The sequence below is a fragment of the Doryrhamphus excisus genome, linkage group LG17, assembly GCF_037039965.1.
Source record: "Doryrhamphus excisus strain RoL-2023G ecotype Guam linkage group LG17, RoL_Dexc_Guam_v1.1, whole genome shotgun sequence".
Taxonomy (NCBI): domain Eukaryota; kingdom Metazoa; phylum Chordata; class Actinopteri; order Syngnathiformes; family Syngnathidae; genus Doryrhamphus; species Doryrhamphus excisus.
This window is the reverse complement of record NC_136373.1, coordinates 18,503,932-18,525,277: the sequence shown is the minus strand read 5'-3', so window position 1 is coordinate 18,525,277 and position 21,346 is coordinate 18,503,932. Positions and strand designations below refer to the sequence as shown.

General features: G+C 46.3%; 2 protein-coding genes across 4 annotated transcripts in view; one reads left to right on the top strand and one right to left on the bottom strand.

Annotated features, from left to right (window-relative positions):
- The window catches only part of slc9a1a (solute carrier family 9 member A1a), a 29,973-nt gene extending 27,895 nt beyond the window's left edge, over window positions 1-2,078 (bottom strand). For both annotated transcript variants that reach the window (XM_058083428.2, XM_058083427.2), the window contains exon 1: window positions 996-2,078. In XM_058083428.2, coding sequence (XP_057939411.2) covers window positions 996-1,287 — 292 coding nt within the window. In that variant the 5' untranslated portion in view covers window positions 1,288-2,078. The remainder of the gene's footprint in view (window positions 1-995) is intronic.
- On the top strand, window positions 974-20,970 carry fam110d (family with sequence similarity 110 member D). 2 transcript variants are annotated; one of them, XM_058083433.2, is made up of 3 exons: window positions 974-2,107; window positions 4,616-4,661; window positions 18,237-20,970. In XM_058083433.2, exon 3 carries the CDS (start codon window positions 18,705-18,707, stop codon window positions 19,974-19,976), a length of 1,272 nt encoding a protein of 423 aa, XP_057939416.2. In that variant the 5' UTR covers window positions 974-2,107; window positions 4,616-4,661; window positions 18,237-18,704; the 3' UTR covers window positions 19,977-20,970. The 2 variants fall into 2 exon arrangements, with proteins under 2 accessions (XP_057939416.2, XP_057939414.2); XM_058083431.2 differs by lacking the exons at window positions 974-2,107; window positions 4,616-4,661 and adding an exon at window positions 10,446-10,603.
- The last annotated feature ends 376 nt before the right edge of the window (window positions 20,971-21,346 follow it).

Genomic DNA, 21,346 nt, shown 5'->3' with positions numbered 1-21,346 from the left:
TAGGGGTTGAGCAAGATACTGTAGTATACAGGTAGTACAAGTATATACGTAAGTATAAGTAATTACTCCGCTGGCATCATCACCCAAGCTCATTTCCTGTACGGTTCCTGTAGCTAATTGAAAGGGAAGGGCGCTGTGATCATCAGCCAAAGTGTTGCCCTCCATCCTGGTGCAGACGGCACCATGCTGCTGGGTCCTGGCTGTGACAGGAAGTAGTAGGAACCAGGAAGAGAGTCCTCTTGGGTCAGTCACAAGTCAGCCGATGGCAAAGAATCCTGATAGGACCATCACAGCCTCTTCAAAGCCAACAAGGCCTTCTGGTTGCGACACGCTTCCTCGCTTAGAAGTGAGATAGCAATTCTCTGGGATGGGGTTTCTTTTTTAAGCTTACTTCCCTTGTCTTTTTTTTATTATTATTATTATTATTGTTATTATTATTATTATTATTCTGAAACCTCCAAAGGTCTTTCCTCCATGGAAGGTCCTGGAAGGACAGTTGAGGGGGGCCTCACTTACGCCACATTCAGGCACGGAATAAAGACAATCAATGTGATCGCTCCTCCTGCGAGCTGATGAGGCTAACGGCTAACGACGGCGCAGCACGAGGGTCAAAGGTCAGCGTTTGTTTGCGATGCAACTCAACAAGTAAAAAAAACATAAAACAGCACGTTAGCGTGACTCCGGCAGGCTGGAATTGCTTCTTTTCAGCTGCTTCAGGAGGTGGAATTGTTAGCATTGCACCATTCCTCCCTCTGCATCATGTGGTTGTGACTCAACAGTAAAGCACTCTATTGATTTTGTAGGTTGGGTACTATTGACTGAATGTACAATAGCCTTGCAGTACCATGCAGTCTACATTTTACTATCAGCCTTCCATCACTGAGGAGTACATGAGTGGAAAACTATTTAACAAGCCTGACCAGGTGTAGCCAGGGTGGGTAAGGAGCTCACCTTTTACCTGAAGTGGGTTAGAGTTAGACTTAGGGCCAACTCACCTAATTTCATGAGAGAAGCCAGCAGGACCCACAGGGAGATCTCGAAGGGGGTCTGGATGTGTTCGTACTCGAAGCTGAGCACCGGGAAGGGCTTCTTGGTGAAGTTGTGCCTCTCCTCCGACACGGCGTGGACGTCCGAGTTGTGTCGGTGGCCGACATCCGGCGAGCTGGCGGCGCCGAGGGGCAGCACGGAGCCCTCCAGGAGCACCAGGAGGACCAGCAAGAGGAGCCCGCGCTCCGGCAAGCCGCCGCCGAAGCCGCCCGGCTGCCGAGAGCCTCTTCGCGGCGGCATGGCAGGAGGAGGTGGAAACGCCTTAAAGTTCAAGGAAGTTGGGCGGCCTGTCGGCTCGAACTTCGCCGCATCAACCGAGCGAGTGTTGAAGCGTGGGACCGCCGAGAAGGCGTCCGGACCCGGACCCGGAGCCAGGAAGCTGAGCTAGCCGGTGCGGAGCGTCTTGCTAGCCAGGTGAGCGACGAGGCCGAGGAAGGAAGCAGGAAACGTCAAGATAATTAATAGTCGCTCATAAACTCGGAGAGCCACAACGTCGCTGCTGTGCTAAAAACTCCACCGGTTCCTTTTCCGGAGCTTTTACAAGTTTACTCTGCGACCGTCGATGTCCTCCCGGGGGAAAGGTGTCATTGCTGATGCGGGAGACGAGCGACGGTCAGCGGCATCCCCTCGACGCCGCTCGGTCCCTTCCGAGTGGCCGGTAAAGTGTCTCCACGGACGGCGTCGCTCACAATCTGACCTTGAAGAGGAGCCACGCCACAACGCGGCCGCATTTTGTCGCGTCGCCGAACTTTCTTCAAAGCGGGGTTTCAGCCGTCAGTGTCCGTCTGCGTGTGCGGTAATTCCGCCCCGGAGGAGGAGGATGAGGACGGGACCTTGGCGGGGGTCAGCTCGGGGAGGGACAGCCCGGGTGGAGGCGTTCCGCCTCGGCTTCGGGGGGGCTTCTTTCCTGGCTTGTCGAGCCAGGTCGGCCCGACTCGGTGCTGCTTCGCCTTCAACCTTCAAAATGCGAAGCCTTTCGCGGACGTTTGGTGGATGGGAGGAGGAGGCTGGAGGGCGGAGGACGGCGGCCGTCAAACAGCGACACCTACCGGCATGGAGGGTAAGATGACCGCCGTGCAGCCTGGTGTGTGGGGTGATACTACGGTAAATACGCTCAGTAGGGCTGGGCGATACTGCAAATGTTGATGGCGAATCGATGCCAAGTACTAGTACTAGTACGGGACCAGTACAAACGACACCCATCATTTTTTATTTTTACTTGAACATTTGTCAAGGTCATTGATTGAGTTTGATACCATATGTACCATATGTACTTTATGTAGGTGATACTTATATACTAGGTGATGTATACCTGCTATGTACTGTATATAGGTGATATATATACATACCTGCTATGTACTGTATGTACCTGGTGTGGCGTCCAGGGTACAGTAAAGTATCTGTGTATCTGTATACTGTCTTTGGTCAGTATAAGAGGGTTCCATTTCCCAGGGCGTCTTTCGTGTTGACCGAGCTGGTCCCTCATGAAGAAGGTCAGCGTTTGAACCATCAAGCATCCCAAGACTTGAAATGTGCTAAAAGCCCCCCTGGGTGTTGCATTTCTTGAACGTCTGCCTGAGGACATCTTGTGCTGATTGGGGAGTAAGTCCAGCATCGGTATTGGTGGTGGCTGGCATGGGAACGGGGGTGCATACGTTTAGGGAATTATTTCACGCTGGGGGGGGTGGGGGGGATCTGGAAGCGGACAGAAGAACCAGCAGAGGTCACCGTGGGTCGTGTGGAATATAGCGTAGCCATGCTGGATAACTCAAGGAGACTTTTGTTTGGCTCGGCCGTGGGAGCGGCCTCCCGAGACGTGACGGAGCTTCCTTGACATGACTCGGCACTTTTGTTGAAGGACGAGACAGAGAGCTTTCCTTCTTTGGGATGCCGTGGAGGACGGGGGCCTATCAGGGGCGGCCCTTCTGCAACATTCCTTTTATTAGGACATCAGCTTTCGTTGGCCTTTACGCTTCAAGACAGCAACGACCCCGGAGAGCATACTTCCTGTCCGCAGATGGCTTCACACTCTTTTAGCCAACTTAGCGAACATCAGAAGAGCAAATAAACCTGTTTGTGTGTCACAGGAAAGGTGTTGCCTAGTGGTGGGCGGACAGGAAGTGATGTCAGGGGTGCAACATCAATAAATCTGCATCATTCTTAGCTAAGACTAGGCCGTATTCCAGCAGGAAACGAAAGAGAGAGGACACGATGCTCGCACTGCCATGTAGCGAGGGATGACTCTAGCGCTGAAATATTGTTTATTGTATTAAATGCTAGCATCAACTTCCTTCCTTTCTCATGTTGCTGATGCCATAATTTACTCGTGCGTAATTCCATGGTTATCATCACCCCAAGGACTGTGCCGTGCCGGACCTCCAGGCCAGTACAGCTCCTTTGGCATTTGGCCTCAGGCCAACAGGAGATGATGCTGATGCTGCCACAAACATCGGCGTGCTGTCACAGATCAAGTTCACGTCTTGGTGCCAGGAGGCGTTTAGTCACTGTTTGTTTTTAGACGCTGGATTCATCGTAAATCTGACAGCAGGGCGTTGATCTCGCCGCCCGTCCAAAGCCTGAAGTTAATGACAGCCGTCTTAAAAGCGGCCTCCGCACTGCACCTGTTGAGGTTCTAAAGCTCCATCCGTTTGGCAACACCCAACCAAGATCAAGTATGGATGGATGGATGTACTGTATGTATGTATGTATGTATGTATGAACCACATGTACACATGTATGAATGTATATATTGCAAGTATGTACCGTATGTACACATATAGCGCCCTCCAGTGTAATTGTGTTTCCAGGGTTATAGTACCTGTCATGGTGCATGTACATAAAGTTACCAGAAGGCGGCGCTGTCATTCTACAAATACAAGTGTGACTATTGAGTGTAGTAAAATACTGCATTATTCCATCAAATATACATTAGGTGTTGCTCCTCTTGTTGGTATAGATGGCTTCATTAGTCCCACCCAGCGATTCTCTGGTGTGTGATTGACACATTCATTTCATTTCCTCTTGCTGGAGGCCACGGTTGGCCACTGGCGTCGCTTTCTGTTGCTAACTTTCCCATCTGATAGCATTTGCTGCTTCATTTGGTGATGTTATCTTCTGAATACACTGTTTAACATTTTAGAGCACTCAAGACAGGACATAACACCCCTATAGTCACCTTGACGCTCCCATTACCCCATATAGCAGACATAATCCGAGGAAATAACAGAATGACATGTTAGCAGTTCCTTGTAGTTTTTTTCTGTACAGCGTACTTCCTTTCGGCTTTCAATGTGAGCCAACATAGTAGACAGAATTAGAGTAAGGAAGCCATTGAAGCTCCCGCCGGAGCGCTGTCGCGGTAATATAACAGTATAGCGAGGGAGCGATAATCAAACGGCCACGTTGCGAGGTGTTTCTGTTTTCTTGTGGTGTGCGCCCTCACCCCCCCCCCCCCACCACCCCCCCAGCCTTTGCTTGTTTTATTGGTGCTGACTAAACGCACACGGCCTCCAAAGGCATCTTACGGCCTCCTTTTCAAGTTCTAAATGCGCCTTCATCTTTCTTTCAGGTGGTGCCAGATGTGACCCGGGCACCGCTGCTTTCATGGCCATGAGGTAAGCGTTATGGTTGGCCCTGGGGGGCCTTAGAGAGGGGCTACGTGGAACACCTCGGACTCAAACCTGTGTGTCTGGCAGACAGAAGACGCATCTGTACGATGGAAGCAGAAACTGACCTTTCATTTTTAGCAAAGGCCTCGTGGCTCGCACCTCAAACTCGCTGTCACCTACCCACCTACCGTCTTATGTACCCACCTACCACCTAGTGTACCCACCTACCACCTAGTGTACCCACCTACCACCTAGTGTACCCACCTACCACCTAGTGTACCCACCTACCGTCTTATGTACCCACCTACCACCTAGCGTACCTACCTACCTACCACCTAGTGTACCCACCTACCACCTAGTGTACCTACCTACCACCTAGTGTACCTACCCACCTACCGTCTTATGTACCCACCTACCACCTAGTGTACCCACCTACCACCTAGTGTACCTACATATTACATATTACATTACAGGTGTGAATAGATGAATAGATGACTAGATGACTAGATGACTAGATGAATAGATGACTAGATGAATAGATGAATAGATGACTAGATGAATAGATGAATAGATGACTAGATGACTAGATGACTAGATGAATAGATGACTAGATGAATAGATGAATAGATGACTAGATGAATAGATGAATAGATGACTAGATGAATAGATGAATAAATGAATAGATGAATAGATGAATAGATGAATAGATGAATAGATGACTAGATGACTAGATGAATAGATGAATAGATGAATAGATGACTAGATGACTAGATGAATAGATGACTAGATGAATAGATGACTAGATGACTAGATGACTAGATGAATAGATGACTAGATGACTAGATGACTAGATGAATAGATGACTAGATGACTAGATGACTAGATGACTAGATGGTAGTGACATAATCAACATAACCAACATGGCCGCCGCGTTCCCACACTGGTTGGTGTTGTTCTTGCCAAAATGAGGCGGCGCCCGGCTGAGCGGCGTATAGCTATCATTTCCATATTCGTACAGTGGAGCGCACACGCCCGCTTCGCCGCCAAGCGAATCTCTGTCCTTGTTTACGTTGCTAAATTTACCACCAGGCCCTTCACTCTCTTTAATCTTCCAGACTTCCTTCGGAGTCCCGTGCTGCTCCGTGTTTGTGACGACTCCATCCCGCACGTTGCTGCCAAGCAGGAGGGAACCTCTGTGATTACCGCTTCTATAAAAAACACAGAATAAAACCACAAAACAACATTTTCAGCACAGAAATGATGAAAATATCCCTCGTCATAAAACATGGCGGCTGCTCTTCTACACCAGCAGCACATTTAGTTCCAGAATAGTCTCCTACGTGTCAGACCGTGTCCAACAGCCCCTCTTTGGCAGGACACGCCTTCATCCAACACGCTCAAAGATCCTCTATTTAACAGGACCGTGCAAAATGGGACTCAAAGATCCTCTATATTACAGGAATATGAAAAGGCCGGTCAAAGATCCTTTATATGACAGGACCACTACTACTACAAACATGCGAGTCAAAGATCCTTTATATGACAGAAGTTTACAGCAAAAATGTCAGTCAAAGATCCTCTATATAACAGGACAACAAAACAACAAAAACGCTTGTCAAAGATTGTTTACAAGACAGTACCTGACTGCCCAAAAAGCTAGTCAAAGATCCTCTATATGACAGGAGCATTTGGACTGTAACAAGCGAGCCAGAGACTGCGATGTGATATGACATCTTCATCATCCTCATCATCCTGCGGGGTCAGAGGTTACAGGGAGGGCCGGGAGAGGCCCCCCTTCTTCCACACCAAACTCCTCCAAGCAGGAGTGTCCAAAATGTGCATGAGAAGCGGAGTGTGTTCCGTGTTTGCCAGCTCCGCCCTCCGGTGTCGGAGAATGTCAAGAGACGGCGGGGGCGGCGGCGGGGGGGCGTCCAGGCGGTAAATCAGCGTGGACGATGATGTGACAGGACAGGTTTTTACAGCATTGGGGGCATGCATTTAAATACTGCATTACAGCAGTGGGGCTGACTCCTCCCTCATGGAAGCCCCGCCCCAACCCTGAAATGCCCCGCCTCCATCCCTTGATCAACGCAGAGCCTCAGTTGACCTGATGGACTATCGAGCGCTCCCATGGCTGCACGCGGACAAGCTGACACATCAGGCTGGGGGGGGGGTGTCACCGTCATAACACATCAGGCTGGGGGGGGGGGGTGTCACCGTCATAACACATCAGGCTGGGGGGGCTTTATGATTATTCCTCGTCAGATGAAAAGGTGTTTTCTTTTACTTTACTGCTACTGTAATATTTGCTGTTGGGTTTAGAGTACTACACTGTACAGTATGTACACGTGTGTGTGCATGTGTGTGTGTGTGTGTGTGTGTGCGTGTGCGTGTGCGTGTGTGCGTGCGCGTGTGTGCGTGTCACTCCAACCGAGGTGGTCTTCCTGCTCTCCATGAGATGAACCCAAAGCGGGCTTCTCTCCTGTTTCCCGCATGTTTCAGCTTCAGTTTTCCCGATAGTGCCTCGGACCACAAACGGCCCCCGGACCGTGCTTTGGACACCATCTGCATGACAGCTGTGGACCTACCAAAGTGTGGTAGTTGCACGGCGTGGGGGCACGCTGAGGTTCCCCGTATAGCCGGAGCCGGTGTGTCTGCCAATCACAGCTCACGCTGTGGGTTGGTGCCCCCCCACCCCCAGGGAAGGTTGGCCGGGTCCACGGTTGGCTAATTGGGGGCACGCGTGCTTCCTGCAGTAGATCAAAGTGCCGAGCCAATCAGAGCTCAAGTTGGGATGAAGCTTGGCTTGAGCGCCAAGGGCTGTGGGCAACGTGTCTTTCATTAAGGGAGGGGGTGGCAGCGGGGGAAAGTCCACCCCCCTGCCTCCCTGCCCCCCTTATTGAAACTTCACAGGGTTTCAAAATGAGGAGCACCTCTCCGCCAGGAAATGTTTGCCACAAAAGCAGCCAAAGAAGAGACTCAGCGACGTTAGCATAGCTACAGTGCTAGCATAGCTACTGTGCTAACATAGCTACAGTGCTAACATAGCTACAGTGCTAACATAGCTACAGTGCTAACATAGCTACAGTGCTAGCATAGCTACAGCGCTAGCATAGCTACAGCACTGAAAAGGAGGCCGTAAGATGCATTACACAGCTGGATGGATCAACAATAGACCACACCCCCTGATCCGAACCCCCATCCAAACCATCTTCACGTCAGCAGCAGACCATCTTCACGTCATTGACAATCTTTGGCTGGCCACTGACCCGGCGTCTTCCAGCGTTTGTTTGTGTTTTCCTAGCAGCCTCTAAAAGCAACACTTCTCCTTCGCCAGATGGCCACGGCGGACAAAAGGCATCGTCAGCGGGGACAGGGGTCAAAGGTCGGCATGGAGGCTGAAATAAACAGACGGGAGCAAATGTCTCCTGTGAGGGTGACACTCAAATATGGAATCCTGGAAATACAAATGATCCGTTCCAGGGTCAAACTGTGGCCGTAAGTGCAACTATGTCTAAGTGTGCAACTATGTCTAAGTGTCTAAGTGTGCACTTGTGTAAGTATACACTTATGCACTAAAAAGGACCCAGTGTCAGAATATGTAAGTATACACTTATGCACTAAAAAAGACCCAGTGTAAGAATATGTAAGTATACACTTATGCACTAAAAAGGACCCAGTGTAAGAATATGTAAGTATACACTTATGCACTAAAAAGGACCCAGTGTAAGAATATGTAAGTGTACACTTATGCACTAAAAGGGACCCAGTGTAAGAATATGTAAGTATACACTTATGCACTAAAAAGGACCCAGTGTAAGAATATGTAAGTATACACTTATGCACTAAAAGGGACCCAGTGTAAGAATATGTAAGTGTACACTTATGCACTAAAAGGGACCCAGTGTAAGAATATGTAAGTGTACACTTATGCACTAAAAAGGACCCAGTGTAAGAATATGTAAGTATACACTTATGCACTAAAAGGGACCCAGTGTAAGAATATGTAAGTGTACACTTATGCACTAAAAGGGACCCAGTGTAAGAATATGTAAGTGTACACTTATGCACTAAAAGGGACCCAGTGTAAGAATATCTAAGTGTACACTTATGCACTAAAAGGGACCCAGTGTAAGAATATGTAAGTGTACACTTATGCACTAAAAAGGACCCAGTGTAAGAATAGGGAAGTGTACACTTATGCACTAAAAAGGACCCAGTGTAAGAATAGGGAAGTGTACACTTGTGCACTAAAAAGGACCCAGTGTAAGAATAGGGAAGTGTACACTTGTGCACTAAAAAGGACCCAGTGTAAGAATAGGGAAGTGTACACTTATGCACTAAAAAGGACCCAGTGTAAGAATAGGGAAGTGTACACTTATGCACTAAAAAGGACCCAGTGTAAGAATAGGGAAGTGTACACTTGTGCACTAAAAAGGACCCAGTGTAAGAATAGGGAAGTGTACACTTGTGCACTAAAAAGGACCCAGTGTAAGAATAGGGAAGTGTACACGTGTGCAGTAAAAAGAACGGTGGGGTGAGGTGGGGTGAGGTGGGGTGAGAGGTCACGGCAGCAGATCGTGTGGCTCCAGTCTGGCGTGACGCGGCTTTTAGACGAGCAGGAAGTTCTATTCTGAGACGCGTGGCTCCTCTACGCTTTCCTAGCGCTCAATCAGCAAGGCTTTTTGGGGGGGTGATAGCGCCACAGAAGGCTACCAACCATAGAAAAGACTGTCCTGGCTGCTCAGTACAATATGGCTACAGCTCACATGATCATCTAATCTAAACCGTGCCGCCTTGTGTACACCGACGGGACGGAGGGTGAAGGATGTGCAGGGAAAAAAGACAAGTGAGAGTCGTTCATTTAGACAATCAAGGAAAAACTAATGAGAGTCGTTCAGTTAGACAATCAGAAAAAAAGTGAGAGTCGTTCGGTGAGACAATCAGGAGAGATCAATCCAATCAATCATGTTAGCCGATCTACTTTCTTTTCTAATCTGTGATTGGTTTACAAGTCAACGATAGATTAGCATCAATCAATCAATCAATCATGAAGCAAGTCAAACTAGTCCTCTTCATCAATCATCATCATCATAAAAACAGCAGTCTTCCTGTCATATAGAGGATCTTTTTGCAGTAGATGCCTAAAAACAGCCATGCTCCTTTTACAGTACACAGAGGCTCTTAAAGGGGAAGTGCACTTTCTTTGGAATTGTTAAACACGACCCTAACTTCTTTCCTAGGCCCCTTTAAGGCTAGATTTGGTTTGCAGTAGGAGTGCTCTTGTCATATAGAGGATCTTTGGCTAGCTGAGTGGAGTTTGACTAGTAGGTGCTCCTCTCATTTAGAGGATCTTGGACTAGTGTTGATATTGACGAGTATAAATGTGTATTTTACTCAATGGCTGACATGTTTGTTGTCATAAAAAGGTGGAGCACAGCCTGGCTTTGACTTTTAGAACTACACAGTATTATTGGATGTACAGTATACAGTCTATGTAGTATTATTGGATGTACAGTATACAGTCTATGTAGTATTATTGTATTAAGTATTATATTATTATGTATAAAGTATATTGTATAAAGGAGGAAGCCAAGCTAAAGTTAGCATTGGCGGTGATGATGATGATGATGATGATGGTCAAACCAAGTGATAGTGCTCCATGGGGGGGGGGGTGTCATATTTACCTTACACCCCGCCCCTCCCTAAACCCCACCCCCTGGCTACACGTGGGAGTCACTTTACACATGTACCTGCCCAACCCCCCCACTCTCTCTCTCTCTCTCTCTCTCTCTCTCTCTCTGTGTGTGTGTATGAGTACTTCATGTGCTTCAAGTACTTCATGTGCTTCACTACAGAGGAGTCCACGCACGACCACGCAATGCGAGCGAGTACCTGGCTTTTCACGGTCGTTTCCAAAGAGGACAGGATTTAAAAGCCAACAAAAGGTAAGCATTGTTCTTATTTGGCGGTGCTGCGTTCACTGACCTGACGTTTGCTCGTATCGTCAGCTTTAAAAGTCAACATTGGAGGAGAAAGTGGAAACTCAGCTGCGACGATAAGACGATTCTTCATCACAGTGTCTCACCATGATTACATTGACAAATACTGCCATCTACGGTCTTCTACCTCTTCTTGTACCTGTAGAGATGTTCCTAAGGTGCTTCATGGTACCTATAGTTCTTCTCGTACCTGTGGAGATGTTCCTAAGGTGCGTCATGGTACCTGTAGTTCTTCTCATACCTGTAGAGATGTTCCTAAGGTGCTTCATGGTACCTATAGTTCTTCTCATACCTGTAGAGATGTTCCTAAGGTGCTTCATGGTACCTATAGTTCTTCTCGTACCTGTGGAGATGTTCCTAAGGTGCTTCATGGTACCTATAGTTCTTCTCGTACCTGTGGAGATGTTCCTAAGGTGCTTCATGGTACCTATAGTTCTTCTCGTACCTGTGGAGATGTTCCTAAGGTGCTTCATGGTACATAGGTTCTCCTAGATATCTCCTGCTATCCAGCATTGAATCCATTCCAACCTTCTTTCCAGTAGGAAATGCTAGAAATAGAAATCCTCCATTCCAGGGTGAAATTGTGACGTTTATGTCGTACATGTTGGTGTTGTTTCAAATAACATTCGAATATTTATATTCATCATCCAGGTGCAAAAAGATGAGACTCACCATGAATGGTAATATTAAATATTAAATACTGCAGGACGTCTTTGCTTTAGTGACACGATGACCAGGTACCAGGTAGGACAGAGGCTACATAGCATGGTGACTAGGTACTAGGTAGGATGGAGGACATACGGTATAGTGATGACTAGGTACTAGGTAGGATGGAGGACATACGGTATAGTGATGACTAGGTACTAGGTAGGATGGAGGACATACGGTATAGTGATGACTAGGTACTAGGTAGGATGGAGGACATACGGTATAGTGATGACTAGGTACTAGGTAGGATGGAGGACATATAGTGATGACTAGGTACTAGGTAGGATGGAGGACATATAGTGATGACTAGGTACTAGGTAGGATGGAGGACATATAGTGATGACTAGGTACTAGGTAGGATGGAGGACATATAGTGATGACTAGGTACTAGGTAGGATGGAGGACATATAGTGATGACTAGGTACTAGGTAGGATGGAGGACATATAGTGATGACTAGGTACTAGGTAGGATGGAGGACATACGGTATAGTGATGACTAGGTACTAGGTAGGATGGAGGACATACGGTATAGTGATGACTAGGTACTAGGTAGGATGGAGGACATACGGTATAGTGACGACTAGGTACTAGGTAGGATGGAGGACATACGGTATAGTGATGACTAGGTACTAGGTAGGATGGAGGACATACGGTATAGTGATGACTAGGTACTAGGTAGGATGGAGGACATATAGTGATGACTAGGTACTAGGTAGGATGGAGGACATATAGTGATGACTAGGTACTAGGTAGGATGGAGGACATACGGTATAGTGATGACTAGGTACTAGGTAGGATGGAGGACATATAGTGATGACTAGGTACTAGGTAGGATGGAGGACATACGCTATAGTGACGACTAGGTACTAGGTAGGATGGAGGACATACGGTATAGTGATGACTAGGTACTAGGTAGGATGGAGGACATATAGTGATGACTAGGTACTAGGTAGGATGGAGGACATATAGTGATGACTAGGTACTAGGTAGGATGGAGGACATACGGTATAGTGACGACTAGTGTACTAGGTAGCTAATCATGGCTAGCTATGCTGCTCTAAGCTGTACACGGACTACTCTAAAGCTCGTCTGTAGAGAAGACATGCGCTACGTAATAAAGTCCTCGGTAGTCAAGTCCTGTCAATCTTCCATGAGTCCTGTCTTGCCAACCTGTCGGCCATGACAGATTGTTTGGCTGACTTTCCCGCCCTGACTCATGCGCGGGTGCGTCAGCGTCGCAGCGTTGGCACGTCTGATGTTGTTAACCCCGCCGGCGTTCAAAGGAGCAGACCTCCTCCTCCTGTTGGAGCCGGCGTCCGTGCCCTGAGGGCCCCCCGATGTCATCGGACCTCCCGATTAAGCGTCCTTCCCTGTTTTTAAAAGTGATGGTGGCGTTTGCAGATGTGTTGCATCTTGTTATGGAGGGAAGTTTGTCATTAGAGGGGAAACATGCCCCCCCCCCCCATGATGACATCACCCATGGCGCTTTGAGACACGATGATGAGGTGTTGCTCCTGCGGCCTTGTTGTTGCTGCTCCTGCTTCCCTGGGAACTTCCTGGTGGGAGCGCTGCAGGAAGTGCTGAGTCACTAGCAAGACCAAGCGGGGGCGTCCAGAGTCAAAGATATTCGGGTATTATCAGAACCAAAACACCAAATAAACACCAATAAATTCATTGGTTCCAGACACCACCCTTGTTTAGAAATGGAAGCATCAAAAACCCATTCATGGCCTTCTTTATACACTGTTTAACATCATTAGAGCCCTCCAGACATGAAATAACACCCCTATAGTCACCTTTACACCCCTATTACCCAATATAGACATAAGAGAAAGATGCATCCTGCATCAAAAACCCATTCATGGCCTTCTTAATACACTGTTTAATTATGATTAGAGCCCTCCAGACATGAAATAACACCCCTATAGTAACCTTTACACTCCTATTACCCAATGTAGACATAAGAGAAAGATGCATCCTGCATCAAAAACCCTTTCATGGCCTTCTTAATACACTGTTTAATTATGATTAGAGCCCTCCAGACATGAAATAACACCCCTATAGTAACCTTTACACCCCTATTACCCAATATAGACATAAGAGAAAGATGCATCCAGCATCAAAAACCCTTTCATGGCCTTCTTAATACACTGTTTAATTATGATTAGAGCCCTCAGACATGAAATAACACCCCTATAGTAACCTTTACACCCCTATTACCCAATATAGACATAAGAGAAAGATGCATCCAGCATCAAAAACCCTTTCATGGCCTTCTTAATACGCTGTTTAACATGATTAGAGCCCTCCAGACATGAAATAACACCCCTATAGCCAATATAGGAAACATAAAAAGAAGCATGTGTACAATCTCTGTTCTCTGCATGTTTGGAGTTTGGGTCTTTCTTCCAAAATCCGGCCCAACGTCTCCATCTATCTTTGAATGCCACGCCTGGGTGGGCTGTCATGGCGGGTCTCGTCACGTTCCCGAGCCTCGCAGCCACTTGGTTGCATCAGCGGCCTGCGTGGACTCGGAACAACATCTTTTATTTACGCCGGCCTCCATCATTCCCAAAGCCGAGCTGAAGGAAATCCGTCTGGAGGCTGGACGTCTCCTCGCCGCCGTCACATCCTCCTAATTGTTCACCCGCTCGGTCGCATCCCATCAGGCTCACGGCACGCCGCTCCGCTCAGGCGTGAGGGCGACGGCGGCCATGCATGGCACGCTCTCTCTTTCCGGGCTCCTCCGCCAACGCTGATGTTTGATTCCGTCTGCGGGGAAGCGGGGAAGCGGGGAAGCGGGTCGGCCGGCGACTACATGAGGCTTTTGGCCATCATCTGGCACTCATTGTTCGAGACATTTTCTATGCCGCTTAATCCTCAATGGGGCCATGGGGGTGCTGGAGCCTACCCCAGCTGACTCTATTCAGCTGACTCAGCTATTTTTTTTGGGGGGGGGTCCAGTGAGCCCCCCTTATCTTATCTTATCTTCCCGTCTGCAGCCGCCTGACGTCTTTATCCGTGTTTTGATGGCCTTTGAATGACAAAAGCCGCCATGTTGTCCATTCTGGTGTTGGATGGGGGGGGGGGATGAATACAGACACTCATTAGCAACCATTAGCTACCATTACTTCTACACATGGGGGGGGGTAGCCGGCATCTTTGGCATTGTAGTGCCGCCATGTTGTCTTTTGCCCCTCCCTGACTAATGAGGCAGAGTGGGGGGGGGGGTTGTGGTCCATTCATAGTGTAAACAAAGACCATGAGTCTCTCTCTGGAAGTCGGAGGCATCATCCTGGGGGGGGGGCGGGGGGCTTTCAGACAGGAATGCTCTGCTGGTCTTTAGGGACAAAAATTGCTTGTCAAAGATCCTCTATTGGAGGATGATTGCATGTCGACGAGTTGGCGACAGGTAAACGCTTCAAAGGTTCCAAGGTGGTCCTCCTAAGAATCCATCAAGTTCTTATCTGGTGCTGACGTCCTGCTGATCCCAGGCCAGATGATGAAGTCCTTTCCTTCACTGGTCTTCCACCCCACCATACAGGATCCTGGACTAGACAGGAGGACTCTGCTGGTTTGGAGGATCTTCTAAAAACAGCATAAAAGATCCCTCATAGGTCTTTTTAATGTAGAAATGTGGGTCAAAGATGGTAGTGGGGGGGGGCAAGATGGCCGCACAGGAAGAGAGAAGGCGTCGTCTGAGGAAGGCTTTTGTTTTCACGTCCAGGCGATGGAAGAACATTCTCAGCAGAAGATGCTAGCTACTCATTAAGAGCAAATGACCGTCTTAGGCTGGGGGGGGGGGTGAACTTTAAACCCAGCTTGGAAACTTCAGCTCAACTTGCCTTGCGTCGTCATCTGCCCCCCCCCCCCCCCCCATCAGGACGGAGGAGGCGCCCGAGGCTGAGCTTCTTCCTCCTTTATGGCGTCCACACCTGTTGTTGTGTTAGCTTTCCTGCTCCCAGGACAGGCTGACAGCGGGACATCTGGAAAAGCGGAGCGGCCTCCACGCTGCCACCCTGCCACGCTGCGCTGCCCCCTCCGTGCTACGTTTATAGCAGCGCTGGTGGCGGAGGTCAAGGGTCACGGGAACGCAATCAGGGTGCCTACACCAACTAGATGCTTTCCTTGTGAAAACATCCAGTGGGACGCACTCTGATATTCTCTGAAGCACACGTATGGACACGTATGCCGACATAGATATATACTCTATAGATATATACTCTATAGTATATACTCTATAGATATATACTCTATAGATATATACTCTATTGATATATACTCTATAGATATATACTCTATAGATATATACTCTATAGATATATACTCTATAGTATATACTCTATAGATATATACTCTATAGATATATACTCTATAGATATATACTCTATAGATATATACTCTATAGATATATACTCTATAGATATATACTCTATAGATATATACTCTATAGATATATACTCTATTGATATATACTCTATAGTATATACTCTATAGATATATACTCTATAGATATATACTCTATAGATATATACTCTATAGATATATACTCTATAGTATATACTCTATAGATATATACTCTATAGTATATACTCTATAGATATATACTCTATTGATATATACTCTATAGATATATACTCTATTGATATACTATACTCTATTGATATATACTCTATTGATATATACTCTATAGATATATACTCTATAGATATATACTCTATAGATATATACTCTATAGATATATACTCTATAGTATATACTCTATAGATATGTACTCTATAGATATATACTCTATAGATATATACTCTATAGATATATACTCTATAGTATATACTCTATAGATATATACTCTATAGATATATACTCTATAGTATATACTCTATAGATATGTACTCTATAGATATATACTCTATAGATATATACTCTATAGATATATACTCTATTGATATATACTCTATAGATATATACTCTATAGATATATACTCTATAGATATATACTCTATTGATATATACTCTATAGATATATACTCTATAGATATATCCTCTATAGATATATACTCTATAGTATATACTCTATAGATATATACTCTATAGATATATACTCTATAGATATATACTCTATAGATATATACTCTATTGATATATACTCTATAGATATATACTCTATAGATATATACTCTATAGATATATACTCTATTGATATACTATACTCTATTGATATATACTCTATTGATATATACTCTATAGATATATACTCTATAGATATATACTCTATAGATATATACTCTATAGTATATACTCTATAGATATGTACTCTATAGATATATACTCTATAGATATATACTCTATAGTATATACTCTATAGATATATACTCTATAGATATATACTCTATAGATATATACTCTATAGTATATACTCTATAGATATATACTCTATAGATATATACTCTATAGATATATACTCTATTGATATATACTCTATAGATATATACTCTATAGATATATACTCTATAGATATATACTCTATAGATATATACTCTATAGTATATACTCTATAGATATATACTCTATAGATATATACTCTATAGATATATACTCTATTGATATATACTCTATAGATATATACTCTATAGATATATACTCTATAGATATATACTCTATAGATATATACTCTATAGTATATATACTCTATAGATATATACTCTATAGATATATACTCTATAGTATATACTCTATAGATATATACTCTATAGATATATACTCTATAGTATATACTCTATAGATATATACTCTATAGATATATACTCTATAGTATATACTCTATAGATATATACTCTATAGATATATACTCTATAGATATACGTATATGCAGTACATTAGGGATGGCTGATACGGGCGTTAGCATGGATCACGATACTTTTGGCCTGTATCACCATATCAAAATGAAACTGACGCTTCATGAAATACTGTGAAATACTACTTGTCTCTAATTGTAAAGCACATGTATTAGTTGGGGCTGCACGGTGATTGAGTGGTTAGCAGCAGTAGCCACACAGCTAGGAGACCCGAGTTCAATTCCACCCGTATCCCCCCCACCCAATTCCAAAAACATGCTAGGTTAATTAGCCACTCCAAATTGTCCATAGGTATGACTGTGAGTGTGAATGGTTGTTTGTCTATATGTGCCCTGGGATTGGCTGGCCACCAGTCCAGGGTGGACCCCGCCTCTCCCCTGGGATAGGCTCCAGCACCTTTGTGAGGATAGATAGGCAGTAGAAAATGGATGCATATTTCAACTCTACGTTACTCAAATGTTATTTGTCCTTATAATATTGTGAGTAAAATTACCCCCCCCCCCCCCCCCAAATACTTTAACTTTTCAACTGGTATATCTGGTTGGGATTTTTCGCTGTTCTGTTAGATGATATTTGGAGAATGTGCCTGGGGGCCAATAAAACTGATCATAAATCAGCTCCAGGCCGCCCTTTGGATACCGCTGGTCTAAGTATACGATAACAGGAAGTTGTATCGCTGGGTTACAGGTGAATAATACTACTTTTTGTGTATGATGGTAGATATTTTTATTAATCATACCTGATCATCAACAGTAGGTAGTACTGTTGTGTATACTGTATAGAGTATACTGTAGGAGTATGTACAGTATGTATCTATGCATACATCCATAAAGAAATGCGGTACATTGCATTGCTGCCTGCTGAGGACATGCCCCCCCCCATCTACCCCCCCCCCCCTTGTAGCTTTAAATAAAGTACAAAGTTGTGTCGCCTGCCGTCTGCTCTCAGCTTGTAAACTAAAACTTTGACTCTGTCCCTCCCCCGTCCCCCCCATCCCCTCCCAACCCCCCACCCAGGGTCCACACACAGGTGAGACCAGAGCGAGGACCCCGTCTGTCCATGGGACGTGTCAAGTGCCCTCGGCTACTAAAAAAGTTGCTTTGAGAGGATCGCCAGAGCAGAGGAGCAGGGAAACGGAGAAGAAAAAGTGGGGGGAGGACAAAGACTTGGAAAGGGAGCACCCTGCCTGCTATTTCGGCTCCTCTGTGGGCAGGGAGCATCTCATTTGGGAATGACGGAAAAGGACTTCTCCTAAGGTCTGTGTAAACCCTGGATATCAATTAGCTCCAAGATTCCCCTGGAAAGAGCCTGCAGAGGGTCTACACCCAACATCTACTCTGTGGTTTCCTGAACTGCCACCTCCTTCGTAGCTCACATCTTCCTGGAGGAGGATGAAGCCTTTTTAGCGTAGGATCCGCAACAGCACCCTGTGGAACGCCGGCAGAGGAGCAAGTTTCATCTTTGTCCGATTTGGTTAAATCAGCATGAAGCCGTTAACACCCGCCGGGTCCCCGTCCCCTCTGAGGCTCCTCAACAAAGGCCCCGCCTACCTGCGGCGGCAGATAGACGGCGGGGGCCACGGACGCTCCACCAGCGCCGTGGAGAGGCTGGAAGCGGACAAAGCCAAATACGTCAAGAGCCAGCAGGTGATGAACACCAAACAGGAACCCGTGCTGGCGCCCTGCACCACGCCGCCACCGCCGCCCCGCAGATCCTTCAACGTCCCCGGCGGGTTCAGCCCTCAGCTTCCCCTGCGTGGTTTATCTCCTCTGTCTGGGTCCTTCACCTCAAGGGACGAGAATGAAAACGACGACTCCAGAAAAGAGAACCGACGGGCTTCCGTCGATGTCGAGGCTCACAACAGGACCAACGGAAACAACGGAAAGCCTCCTTGCCCCAGGACGCCTGGACCGAACCCCTTGGTGGCCCCACACAGTGCCCCCGTCCTGAGGAGGAGCACGGGCAAACGCATGCTGAGGCCCGACTCGCTCGTCATTTACCGGCAGAAGAAGGAGTGCAAGAGCTCCAGCGGTTCTGGTGTTGGGGAACACACCAGCATGGACCTGAAGAGTTCCAGCTTTGTCCGCCGCCTCTTCCAGGTCTCCATGAGGGACAGGAGCCATGCAGGAGAAGGAAAAGTCCACCACATGATCATCGGTGAGGAGAAAGCAGACTCTCGCATGTCATGGACTAACGATAAGGATACCACCGATGGCGGACCGGGCAGCAGGAGGTCCAGTAAGACAGACCAAGAACATAGTCCAGGATCTCTGCCCAGTCCTGGGTTTAGTTGTACTACTGATGAGACCAGTGATGGATTTAGCAAAGGTACCACTGATGCAGACCATCTCAACGATGACAAGGACCCGTGGAGACGGGCGTCCCCCCCGCCGGCACGCAGGACTAAGCTGCATGGCTCCATGTTGGATCTCCGCTGCTCCTTGGATTTGTCAGACCAGGAGCATTTCTTTGACTTTTGCGGACTGGATTTTGACATGGTAGAGCGCCTGGGGAGGGAGAACTTCCTCTCTGGCGCCAGCTCCACGGACACGCTCTCCCTGGCACTGCGCAGCGTCCAAGGCGGATCAGAACCCAGCGAGTTCTCCCGACACTCGGGCGACGGGCTGTTCGAGGAGGAGCTGGCCGACCAGCCGCCCACCGGGGTGTCCATCATCGAGAGGAACGCTCGGGTCATCAAGTGGCTCTACGGCTGTAAGAACGCTGCTCGGGAAGGACCCAAAGAGTCCACCGTTTGACTCTGATGGAAGAGGACAGTCTTTGGAGGGTCTCGGCCTGTTTTAGTGGTGTCCTCTTCCCTAACAGAACTGGATTCTGAAGCATTCCTTGGGGGCCACATGGTTGTAGACCACAAAAACCACTAAGCTAGTTTCCTGTCAACTGGAAAAGCGTCAAGTGAACCGTGAGTACCTCAATGCCCCAGTTTAGTTTGTTTAACCCCTTAAACCTAAACCTAAGCCTGCGGGACGCCCCCATGGGGTTGTTAATGCACTGAAGTGGACTCAGAGAGACCAGCTATACCGGAGCTTTGATAGCTTTTTTTAAATACACTGTCAATAATAACTGTCAATCAATCATGGCTTGCATGGTGACGGGTCTTGGCCTGAAGGTCATTCCTGGTCTTTGCAGTTGTTGGCTCCAAAAGATCAACAAGACGTTGGTGGAACTTGGAGCTTAACCTTCCTCTTGTGTTAGCGTTCCGGTATCGTCGCTTATGTTAACGGCTCGGTTTTGACCCGTGTATTAAATCAGATATAAAATACACGAAAAACAATAAGTTACCATCACATTTGCTGACCTTCTTAGCTTCCTCATCCATGAAAATGTTGCTTTTAATACTTCTGGGGTGGGCATGGAGGACTTTTTTGTCGCTATACCCCTCCATTTCTATTTCCAATTTCACTTATGATTTCAGTTGTCCCTCAAAATATTGCTTTATATATTCATATTATTAGTACCGGGTCCAAACCCACCCTCACAATACAGTGGTCATCATTTCAACCAGACCATTTTAAAATGTAGGAAAAAGTATTTTTTTAGTTTTATGCTAATAGAATGGTAATGGTAATGGTAATGGTAATGGTAATGGTAATGGTATAATTGTTATAAATGGTAAATGGTATAATTTCATTTGAACATCAGATTCCAATTGAGTGCATCCCATAATCAGTTCCCAGTTCCACATGTCCAAAAGGAGTAGGAAGAAGCAAAGCTTATTAAATCCTACCCCTCCATCTGTTACTTTTACAATCACTAACTGTTACATTTGTTCACTTCCTGCTTTCCATAATAAAGTCCAAGTTTTTGTTTTGTTTTTTTATTTTTTTATTTTATTTAAAATGTACCTCGTACCTGGTACTGGGTGATATGAGCATCCAATGCCATAATGGGTACCATAGAGCGTGTCAATATAGTGATATATATAGCACATCATGACTGGTTCAAGACTCTTCATCCTTGTATTTAGCAAACATCAACTGCTTGTATTGTTTCTTCAATTGGCTCATCGTTGTGCATTGTTTGATTTCCTTACTCAATCCATTCCATAGTTTGATTCCACATACTGAAATGCTATGGCTAGCATAACGTGGTAACGTAGTTATTTTGT